The 12,493-nt window shown below is 33.9% G+C and overlaps 1 protein-coding gene across 13 annotated transcripts in view; it reads right to left on the bottom strand.

The window, feature by feature from the left end:
* Positions 1-10,362: 10,362 nt before the first annotated feature.
* Positions 10,363-12,493, bottom strand: part of MCF2L (MCF.2 cell line derived transforming sequence like) — a 247,192-nt gene continuing 245,061 nt past the window's right edge. For all 13 annotated transcript variants that reach the window (XM_031958738.1, XM_031958746.1, XM_031958747.1 and 10 more), the window contains one exon: positions 10,363-12,383. In XM_031958738.1, coding sequence (XP_031814598.1) covers positions 12,298-12,383 — 86 coding nt within the window. In that variant the 3' untranslated portion in view covers positions 10,363-12,297. The remainder of the gene's footprint in view (positions 12,384-12,493) is intronic.

Genomic DNA, 12,493 nt, shown 5'->3' with positions numbered 1-12,493 from the left:
CAAAGCAGTTGTGGGACTGCTGCCTTCACATTACCACCGAAGGTTTGCTTGGGGTATGCTCATCAAGAAATTGCCAGAGCAGTGCATAGAGCATCAGCCCTGAAGTCAGGAGGACCTGAGTTCAAATTTAGCCTTAGACACTTAACACTTCCTAGCTGTGTGACCTGGGCAAGTCACTTAACGCCAGTTGCCTCAGGAAAAAAGAAAAGAAAAGAAATTGCCAGAGCTACCCTCAGTTACTTTCAGACTTGGATACATACCACTACAGTATCTAGATTTTTGTAATCTTCTACCCTGCCAAGAGAGACAAGCTGACTGATCTCCAGAGATAAGGGACTAGTGTAAAGCAATTCTCCCCAGGAATGTTATTTTGGGAACAGGAGGAATTCACTCTTGTGTTTTTCCATACCAAAGGAATGATACTATCTGGGCATGGAGCAACCACTGTAACACAGGCATAGAAATTGCTTTTTGTTCCCATATCAGTAACAAGCTTAAATAAAAGTGATTTTCCTATTGATGAAGCAAAATATTCCTTAGATCACATCCCTCTAAGAAAACTTAAGTACACTAAAATCCTCTTCTCTAAATTATACAAAAATATTTCAGCTTCAGTTTCCATAATCAATAAAAAGCATGTCCCAGAGGCAGTTGTATCAATTGTTTTTACATTTACATAAGATCCTTAAAGGACTTTATTTCACTCAGACACATACATCTAGCAATAGATAAATGAACAAGCCAAATACTCATTTGCCTAATCACAACATATAGTAACTTCATATTTTCAGATCAAAAACAGCAAAATATTACCTACTTGATCTATATGACTTCTATTGACCAGTTACAGATAATAGATTATAGAAATTTGCTATAAAAGGAAAAAACAAGCACATTGATTATATCCTTCAGGCCTCAGTTTGAGGGCTAGTCGACAACCAGCTATGTAGTAACAATCCCACTTTAGCCAGTTTAGCTCTCAAACAATGCGTTACTAACTTCATAATTCATCAGATAATTACTCCTAAATTCAAAATTCAAAACAATAAGTTTCAAAGTCAGATCTTTCCTGACCAGAAATTTTCCTATTAACTAGTCTCTCATGTTACTCTTTATAGCATATGAACAAAATTCTAAGAGAAAATTTCTCTATCTGAATGGCTGGTCTTTCCCCTTTTTCACATGCCAAATTCAATCCCAATCTAAATGTTATTTCCTTTGATCCCCTCAAGACAGTCTATTATCTCGTTTATTTCCTTAGCATTTTTCATACAACATCCTCATCATTTTTTACTTTATATAATGCTTATTTTAGCTAGTTTTTTATTTAAATAAAATATTCCTACATAGTAGTGATCTTTGTTAGCATGAATATGTCCAAATTCAATCACTGGATGCTACAATTAATGACTGTAAGAAAAAGATAATGGATAATTAGGTGGCAAAGTGTTGGGCCTGGAGTCAGGAAGATTCTTCTTCTTGAATTCACATTTATACCCACACACTTACTAGCTGTGTAATTCTGGATAAGTCACTTAACTTTGTCTGCCTCAGTCTCCTCATTTATAAAATGAGCTGGAGAAGGAAAGAACAAATTTCAATACCTTTGTCAAGAAAACCCTAAATGGTGTCATGAAGGGTTCAATATGATTGAAAAAAGACTGAACCAAAGGAAAAGAATAGAACATATTTAATAAATGTTTACTGACATTTTAGAAAGCCCCATATTCATCTTTGATCATTTTAAATTATTTTCTGTTCAATACTGAATTTTCTCCTTATTTCCCAATTCTACCCAATGAGAAAGCAAGAAATACAAAAACTATTCCAATTATATATTGTCAAACAAAACAAATTCCCATATTGGCAATGTTTAAAAATTGTGCTTCAATCTGTCCTGAGTCCATATCTTTTTATCTAGAGATGGCTAGCATGTTTCATCCTAAGTCATTTGAAATTGAGGTAGTTACTATGTTGATCAGAGTTTCTAAGTCATTAAGTATTTTTTTTAATAATTTTATTGTGCAAATTTTCTGATGTTGTTCACTTGACTTTGCATCAGTTCATATGTGGTTCATTCCCAAGTAATTCTAAAATTATCCTCTTCATAATTTCTTATATAAATAATAATGTTTTATCCTACACATATACCATAACTTGTTCAGCCATTCTCCACTTGATGGGTATCTCCTTATCTTCCAATTCTTTGCCCTCATTAAAAAGGCCTCAAACATTTTTATACATTTGGATTTTTTTCCTTCTTTGATCTCTTTGGAATATAGACTTAGTAGCAACATAGCCAAGTTAATGAGTATGCACAGTTTAAATAATCCAAATTGCTTCCCAAAATGACTGGACCAGTTCACAGTTCCATCAACAGTGCATCAATGTACTAGTTTTCCCACAGTGCCAAGATTGTCTTTTTCTTTTTGTCAACTTTTCTAGTCTTTTTGTGGGAAGTGATACTTCAGAGTTGTTTTAAATAACATTTCTCTAATTGTTAGTGATCTATTGAAGGCCTATAAAATTGCTTAGTTATATCCTTTTATAATTTATCAATTAGGGAATGGCTTTTATTCTTATAAATTTAATTCAGTTTCCTATGTGTCTTAGAAATGATTCCCTAATCAAAGAAACTTGTTCAAAGATTGTTTTCCTCTCAATTTCATGCTTCTCTTCTAAATTTTAGTTCTTAATAGTTTTGTTTGTATAAAAACTTTTAACTTTCATTTCATAAATATTGTTCATTTTATCTCCTGTGAACATCTACATTTCTTGTTATTGATCATGAATTCTTCTCCTATTCATAGATATGACAGGCAAATTCTTTTAATTTGTTGATTATATCATCCTCTGTGTCTAAATCATATATGCATTTGGAGTTTATTTTGGTTTACAATGAGAAATGTTGATACAGAATTAGTTTTTGTCAGACTGCTTTCTAGTTTTTCCAACTGTTTTTTATCACACAGTGAATTCTTGTCCCAATAGTTTATTAAACATAAGGCTACTTTATGGGAGAGTTTATCGCATTCACATTCACAGTAAAAATAACTAAGTCTCTATTTCCTGGAATCTTATTTACCCTAAGTTATTTTTTTCTCTTTCCTTTCCCCCTTCTCCCCTCCCCAGCATTTTGCTTTTGTCTACCACCTCAGTCAAACAGCCCTCCTCTTTTAGAGCCCCTCCCCCTTTCTAACTCCTTTCCCCTACTCCTTCTGTGTTCCCTTCTATTAGCCTTCCCCTTTTCTTTTCCTCTTTCCCCTCCACTTCCCTATAGGGTCAGAAAAGTTTCTTTGCGAAACCAAATATGCCTGATATCTCTTTGAGTCAAATCTGATGAGAGTAAGATTCACACAATGTTCATCCCTCTCCCTTCTTTCCCTCAATTACAATAGGTCTGTCTTGCCTTTTCATGAGATGTAATTTCCCTCATTTTACCTCTGTAATATTCTTTTCTAAAATGTAATATTCTCTGGGAGCAGGTTTCCTGGGGGGCTTCTGGGAGTAGCCTTCATTTCAATTCAGTAATCTCCCCAAATGCAGCCAGGAGTTAAAGTCCAAATCCTTTATTGTCTCTTTCAAAGTCTTGTCTCCTTCACTTGGGGCTTGGCTAGTTTTTCTGGAGGCCTTCTGTAGTCTTGGTTCCAAGAGCTTAAGCTGCCTTCTCTGGCTTCTGAATCTCCTTGACTGAACCCTGGCTGAGACTCTGAGAGCTTCTAGTGGGCTTGTCCTTTCTGGCCCTGACAGCTACTCCTTATATACCCCACACTGAGTATACACCAATCATTATATCACTAGGAAATCATTATTTGTTATAGGATTAAATCAATGCTAAACTAGATTTAACCACTGTCTCTTCAATTCCACTTAACATACCTCCATTTTCCTCTTTTTGCAGGACAATACCTTTTCTACCTCTAGTTTCTTTTTCATATTATAATAAAATCAAATTATACCCGTACTAAGTATACCTATAACAGAAATATAGTTCTCAAGAGTTCTTTCCTTTTTTACCTTTTTATGCTTCTCTTGAGTTCTGTATTTGGAGATCAAATTTTTTGTTCAGATCTAGTTTTTTCATCAGAAATAAATGAGATTCATCTGTATCATTGAATCTCCATCTTCTTCCCTGAAAGATAATGCTCAATTTAGCTGGATAGTTTATTCTTGGCTATAATCCAAGTTCCTTTGCCTTTTGGAATATGAGATTCCAGGCTCTTTGATCCTTTAAGGTGGAAGCTGCTAGATTCTGGGTAATCCTGATTGTGGCTCCTCTGTATTTGAATTGTTTCTTTCTGGCTGCTTGTAATATTTTTTCCTTAGTCCGATATTTCTGAAATTTAGCCATGATATTGTTTGGAGTTTTCATTTTGGGGTCTCTTTCAGGAAGTGATTCCTGAATTCTTTCAATGGCTATTTTATCTTGCGATTCTAGGACATCAGGGCAGTTTTCCTTTATGATTTCCTGAAAGATAATGTTTAGGTTCTTCTTTTCGTCATGGCTTTCAGGAAGTCCAATATTCCTTAGATTGTCTCTCCTAGATCTATTTTCCAGGTCAGTTTTTTTTTCCAATGAAGCCCCTAATAAATCTTCCTAAGAAGATCAACTAAGAGGAGATGCAAAAGGATCTTTAGGTGTTTAAACTTTTCATAGGTACTTGAGCAGTGTCCCATTGTCTATCCCATGGTCTTACTAAACTCTTGTCTAATTAATTACTTAGTCACTCCTCAATTATGTCTTTTAAATCACCTTTTGCATACAAACATCATTGGTATTAGGCTTACTTTATAAGTATCTTGAGTTTCTCCACTGTCATTTGGATTATTTGTAGTCCTCATCCTTTGGACATCATGGTGCTCCATGAATTGCAGCTGCAATCAAGGATTACTGAGAGACTATTTGCATTAAAAAGATGGTCTATTTCAAGAAGCAGTTTGAAATTGCTGCAAGTGAAACACAATATCCCAAATAAGTGGTAGCTTGCTCTTCTATTCAATTCTCTAATCAACTTTGCCCATTTGAAGAGTTTGTTTAAGATATATGTATTGCTGGACTAATTCAATGGGCTACTCATTCAAGTATTATCACATATCAAGCATATCACAATTTGTGAAGAAATCTTCTTTGTCCATTTGGTTTTTCTTGTATATCTTGTTAAACTAATTCCTTTTGGATGATTACATCTCTTTCTGAGGACATCCTGTAGTTTTCTGATGCTTACAATTAGTATTTAGCACTACAATTAGTACAAACAAGTATTACTAGTGATGTTTTGATAAGCATATATCTCCTTGTTTTCTTGCATATCAATAATCCAAAGAATCTTGCATGTATATCTTATGAAAAAATTTGATAAAATATAAAAAAATTTCTGCTGTAAAAAGGAAATTTGTTTAGTTTTATTTACAATACAATGAAGGGAACTTGGATAAAAGAGATTCTCTTGGAGTTCTATGATGACAAGAGATACAAAATCTTACTTAGGAAAATAATTCCTTAAAAAATAGAATTAAGTAAATGAAAACTAATGACCTTATGAGAAATCAAGATACAATGAAAGCAAAACCAAAACAAAATAAAAATAGGAAAAAAGTGAGAAATATTTCATTGGAAAAATAAATGACCTGGAAAAATAGATCCAGGAGAGAGAATTTAAAAATTATTGGTCCAACTGAAAGTCATAATAAAAAAAGAGCATGGACATCATTTTTAAAGAAATCATTAAGGAAAATTGCTGGATATTCTAGAACCAGAGGGTAAAATAGAAATTGAAAGAATTCACTGATCGCCTCCCAAAATGAAAACTCTCAAGAATATTATAGCCAAATTCTGGAACTCCCAGGTCAAGGACAAAATATTGCAAGCATCCAAAAAGAAACAATTCAAGTGAGTGGAGCCATAGTCAAGATAATACAAGGTTCAGCAACTTCCCAAGAAAGGACCCATAGGCTTGGAATATATTAGACATACATAATCTGTTCCCTCTCTGGGTATGTATAGGATTTTTCATCATAAGTCCATAATTATTTGAGCCACACTTTGAGATAATGAAGCTAGGATTACAACCAAGAATCACCTGCCCAGCAAAAATGAATATACTCCTTTAGGAGAAAAGATGTTCATTCAATGAAATAGAGGATTTTCAAACATTTGTGATGAAAAGATCAAAGGTTAATGAAAAATTTGATTATCCAACACAAGCCTGAGGAGAAGCTTAAGGAGGTAAGCAGGAAAGGGTTTTCATAAGGGATTTAATAAGGTTTATCTGTTTATATTTCTATATGGTAGAATGATACTTGAAACTCATTAGAACTTCTTGATTATTGTGAGAGTTTGAAGGAGAATATATAGACAGACAACACAGGTGTGAGTTGAATATGAAGTGATGATATCTTTTTTTAAATGATAAAATTAAGGGATAAAAGAGGAATGTACTGGGAGAAAGAGAAAGGGAAAAGTGAAATGGTGTAAATTATCTGCCATAAAAAAGAGGCAAGAAAAAGCTTTTGCAGTGAAAGAGAAGAGAGGGAGGAGGTGAGTGACCTTACTTTCATCAAAATTGACTTAAAGAGGAAATAACATCTTTCAATATGGGTATAGAAATCTTATTTAGAAATAAATAAGAGAAAATAGTAAGGGAATAAGATATGGGAAGGGGGAAGGATGATAAAAGAAAGAATATTGGGGGAGGGAGTGGTCAGTAGCAAAATACTTTTGAGGAGGAATCAGGGTAAAAGGAGAGTGAGAATAGAATGGGGAAAATTTTAGTTAGCAATAATAAATGTAAAAAGAATTAAGTTTCTCTGATCGCCTCATTTCTCAAATGTAGAGAGAAATGAGTCAAATTTATAAAAAAATAAGAGCCATTTCCCAATTGGTCAATGATCAGAAGAAATGATCTCTGTACAAAGAGCTTTATAAACTCATGCATATTCTCTGATCTAACAATACCACTACTAGGCATGACTACCAAAGAGATTTTTTAAAAAGGAAAAGAACTTCTATGTATAAAAATATTTTTATCAGCTTTCTTCTCAGGGCAAAAGATTGGAAATTAATGGGATGCCCCTCAATTGGGGAATGGCTGAATAAACTGAGGTATATGGTTGGACTATTGTTGTTCTATGAGAAGTGATGAACAGGATGCTCTCAGAGAAAAACCTGGAAAATCCCCCATGAATTCAAAGTGAAATGTACTGTATATAAAATAATAGCAATGTTCTGGTATGACTAGGTATAAATAATTTTGCTATTTTCAGCAGTACAATGAACCATGACTACTCTAAAGGACTTATGATGAAAAATCCTATACATACCCAGAGAAGGAACAGATTATGTCTGAATATAGCTTGAAGCATATTCTCTTTCTGTTAACTTTATATTTTTTCCAAAGGGTTTTTTTTTTTATTAGAGTAGGAGATCTATGTTTTCTTTCACAACATGACTTTAATGGAAATGTTTTGCATAATTTTGCATGTGATTTCTTAATGGGGATGAGGAAGGGAATAAGGGAGAGAATCTAGAGCTCAAAAGTTTTAAAAACAAATGTAAAAAAATTGTTTTAAATGTTAATTGGGGGAAATGTTAAATAATTATATTTAAAATAAACCAAACAAAAGCTTGTAGTTCAAAAATGGCATCTATTTTGGATGCATCTATCTTGAGGCAACTGGATGGCATATTAGTGTCCAACATGGAATCAGAAAGACTCATCTTCCTAAGTTCAAATCCAGCTTCAAACATTTACTAGCTATATGGCCTTGGGCAAGTTACTTAATCAGGTTTGCCTCAGTTTTCTCAGCTATAAAATGAGCTTGAGAAGGAAATAACTACTCTAGTATCTTTGTCAAGAAGTCCCCAAAAGAGGTTACAAAGATTTGGAAAGGATTGAACACCAGACTTCTGTCTCCTCATTAGAGGCATGCAAACTGAGATTGGAAGATCACTTTTTAGGGTTATTGTAAAGGGAATTTTGGTTCAAGCCCAGGTTGGATTAGATAGTCTTTGAGGTTCTAGGATTCATTACAGATTTGGAATTGAATGGAACCTCTGAGACCATCTAGTCTAGTTATAGGTAAGGAAATTGGAACATAGGGAGGCTGAGACTTGCTGAAGGTCATACAGATAGGATATAACCTAGGAATGTAGGCGAATACTCTTTTTCTGTTGTTTACATGCTTCCATAAGATACTGAAAGCATACCGTATGGAAAATTAAAATTTCTTCAGACTTTGGTTTTAAAATGCCTTTCATTTCACATGATGAAGTGTAAATTCTCCATTCTTTTTAAATCATTTATGAATTGGTATCGGGGAAAAAATTTAAAAAGGTTTTGTTGCTTTTGTCACATTTTTGCAACCTCCAACAAAAAGAAGAGACCCAACATCATTGGCTGATGCTCGGGAGGGCTTATCTCCCAGAGTAGATGCTGCAGTGAAAGCAGCTGGTTGCCATCCTATCCTGTTGCTTGGAGGGCATCACACTGCGTGCTTCGGCTTTTTAAAAATAGCTTCCCAGCAGAGATCCATGACCTGGGGTTTCTGTTATTCACATATCCCCTTCCTTCTGGACAGTTGGACTTGTTTACCTGAAGAAAGCTAGCAAATGTCAGCATTCCAATTTTTCCAATACTTTCAAATCCTTTCCTACAAAGATTTCTTTCTTAGTCTCCAAGTCCACAACCTTCAACTGCAAAACTTGTTTAATTCCTTTCTGTTAATTAAAAAAAAAACAAATGTAGTACCCTGGTTAACCTTAATTTTTCATCAGGGTGAGGTGGCCCTGGGTCCTAAAATATTATGCCAGTGGAACATAAACGTTGTTGAGTCCTGGTTTGTTCAGACAGATATTAGATGATGAACTGTTTTGGCCAAAGTAACCCATGAAAAGACCACCTACTAAAGTGTGGAGGAGTCGTAATCCTTATAGAGCAAGAGAGTTAACCAAACAAAATCATAGATTGAAAATCTGAAGTAAAATGTAAAAATAAAGACTTGTACTATTCTAACCAGAAAGGACTTTAGAGGTATCTAATTCAATGTCTTTATTTAAATAAGGTGAGAACATGGCATTCCAGAAAGGTTAAAGCAAGATAACTAATAAGTGGAGTTTTGTAGTACTTTTTCTCCAACACTCCATAATGCCATCTCCATTTTGTTTCATGTCTTCTTCCTCTCTTTATATCCATTATCATTTAAGAAAAACTCATGTTTTTATTTAGGGGAGGGGGTGGGAGGAAGGGAGGAAAAATTGGAACACAAGGTTTTGCAAGAGTCAATATTGAAAAATTATCCTTGCATATGTTTTGAAAATAAAAAGCTTTAATAAAAAAAGAAAAACTCATGTTATTTATTTTTTTATGCTTGTTTCCCTCCCATGCAGATTTCTTGCGAAATTAAGAAACTCACATCCATCCCTGGATCAATAGTAATTTCAGTGATTAAATAAATTAAATATTCTGTATAGAGGTAGGTGGCTTGGTAGAAAGACTTCGGAATTCTAATTCCATTTCTTAAACTTTGTGGATTTGTTACTTTAGGCAAATCACACAAACCTCTCTATCAGCTTTAGTATCCTCATAAGCACAATATAGGAGGGTTGGACTAGATCATCTCTGAGTTGTTTTCAGCTCCAAGTCTCTGTCCTAGTTACATTTTCATCATAATAAATTTCATCATCATAAATGGAAACCTGATTTAGAAATAGGTTTATGGTCTAGCTTCATTATGCTCTTGAGAAAATAAATTAAACTTGCTGAGTCACAGTTTCTTCCTTCAGAAAACAGGGATAATATAATGTCTCTATTTGAAATGTTTTAAGAATTTTAAAATTTTCTTTTTGCAAATACTTAACAGAATACTTACCTTGGTAGGTTCTTGCTAAGTATTTCTTAAATAAGTTAGTGTTGAGTAAAGTAAATAGGAAGATAGTAATAAGGATGCATAATACTTTCACTTTAGCAACATAACCATGTTAGACTGTGCAATTTTATGTTTCCTTCCATATGTGACCCAGAACACCCCATTCCATAGAAATGAGATGACAAAATCCCTTCACAATTTTCAATTTTTCTCTCATTTTCTTCATTAGGGGTGGATGAAAGTGAAGTCACCTTAAGGTAACTAAAACTAAAAGACCATAACAGATAAATGATCTCTCCAGTCGCACAGAATGATAGACTGAGTCCTTCTAAAGACCAACAACTTTAAGACAAAAAAGCAAAGGAAGCTGAACAATTCTCTTTAAGATTAGATTTATATGCACTTCAAGAGTGGCGGGAAAAACCCAAAATGTACTCTGATATAATAAGAAGACCCTAGAAAATGCTATGATTCTCTTTATAAAATGAGGGATATGCATACAGCAAAGAGCTGCTGAGATTTATTCATCCATAATACATACAATTCAACCATAATACATACAATAAAGAATTCTAATTTTGTACTCCATTTACATTAGCAGTAGAAAAAAAGTAACAGTGAATGAAATGTGAGGTTTAAAGTGCTAAGATGAGGCAATCACAAAATAGCAAGTCGGTCTTGAGGAAAGCATCTCAACAACAGACAAGTAAATTATGTTACATGGCATTTACAAATAATTTACAAACCTGAAGAAACACCATCATGCCTCTTTCCATGTTCCATTTTTAATACCGCACTTGAGGCAAGAGATTTCTGGCTAAGGAGAGATTCACAGACCATGGAAAAGGTGGAGTGATTTTCTTCGGATAGAGCATGTGGGATGCAGACTAAAAAACAAAAACCTTGATCCATCTCATGTTTCAGGAAATTATGAAGACTTGTATTTATGGATTGTAAAGTGACATACTCTCAGCAGCAGGAGATTATAAATACATCCTTTACATCAATATTTATATATACATATATACAAACATTAACATATATACATACATAAAAAAATATTTGCCCCAATCAGGTACAGTGTGTTTCAACAATCAGTAGAACAAGATTTTTTTTTTCCTGAAACACACACACACACACACACACACACACACAGACATTTCAGTTTTCTGCCTTGAGCAAAAAAAAAAAAAAAAGTCCTCTGCATTTATATTGATATGTTCAAAGAACTGTAAAATAACATTACATGGATGACCAAACCTTTGTTTCTTAAGAAGAGGAAAGTTCTGGATTGGAATAGACCAGCTAAGGTCTAAGCCTGCATAGTGGAAGGCTGAATCTCAGGCTATAAGAAAAAGCACTGTTTGGGCTAATAGCCTGCATAAATTGCATCTTCACCATTTCTTTAAAAACAGTAAAAAAGATATAGAATGTAGAGAAGTTATTAAAAAATGGAAAGTTTCCCCACATTTTTTTTGATAGAAAAGAAGGATGAATATTTATAGTTTGTATTTTCTTCTGGCAATCAAAATCAGCCCATTTTCATTCACCAACAACCAAAGAGCTTTAGCCAAATGAATTTGTCTTGGTGTTATAGACAGGTGAGATAGCATTTAATTTTACAAATATGTTTAAATGTGAACCTTAGTAACAAAAAATAGTTCTGTATCAAAGGTGGTATCAAATTGTGTTTTGTTTCATTGCAAACACAGTGATTCTTGGTAAAGAATTTGGTTAGAGGCCAAAATACCACATACACAGGAAAAAAAAAAAAGTTGTAGAAGATAAAAAAGTCCTATCTCCAAGCTGTTGGGTCAATGAATTGTTCATTTCTTTAGCAACCAACTTCAAATGCACATTCTTTCAGAAGAAAACAAAAGCAGAATATTTGGATCAAAACATGATTTCTAGTTATTTATAATGAGACACTATTAACCCATAAATGTCTGGGAAAAAATGTTCACCAAGAATATGATTAGTAGAGTAAGTTTGCTTAGTCATACTTTGTACAAACCCTTGTTTTTACCAGGCCATTCTCCACTGTTCATTTCTTCCAATGTGGCATGATTGAACTGGTATCTTTCTGTAAAAATTGGAATATTATACATTAGGGAGTGGGTTCTGGAATCAAAATTAGAGATGAGAAACTTCTGGAGTGTTCCACTGCAGATCATTTCCTTTTATCTTTGCACCTTATGTTGTTCCATGTACAGCAAAGGAGTTTTTCCAGTAAATTATTTTCAGTTTCTCAGAGTCATCTTCTGATTAGTTTTTATTTTTTAAAAAAAACTTTCCCTTCTCTAAGCTAAGGAAATTCCAAGTAAGACAAAACTATCAGATGTATGTGATGATTTTCACCCTTGCAATTTGGCCATCAGAATTTTGCATGTGATGTTCTTATTTCAGGAATTTTAATAGGTAAGCCCTTGGTTGTTAACCCTTGATGTCCGAGAAGGTAGCATTGCAACTCTCACTGCAGCTTGAGGAGGAGCTCAGAAAGGTGGAACCAGTACCAGATTCTAAAGAAAAGGGAAAATGATTAGGAGAATAAACAAATATTGTAATTTTGCTTTTAAACACATAGATGCATATTTGGGAATGGGAAAGGAGGCAGCCATGGATATATAGG

Source organism: Sarcophilus harrisii, chromosome 3 (genome assembly GCF_902635505.1).
Source record: "Sarcophilus harrisii chromosome 3, mSarHar1.11, whole genome shotgun sequence".
Lineage (NCBI taxonomy): Eukaryota > Metazoa > Chordata > Mammalia > Dasyuromorphia > Dasyuridae > Sarcophilus > Sarcophilus harrisii.
The sequence above is the reverse complement of the archived record's forward strand: the minus strand, read 5'-3'. Positions and strand labels throughout refer to the sequence as shown.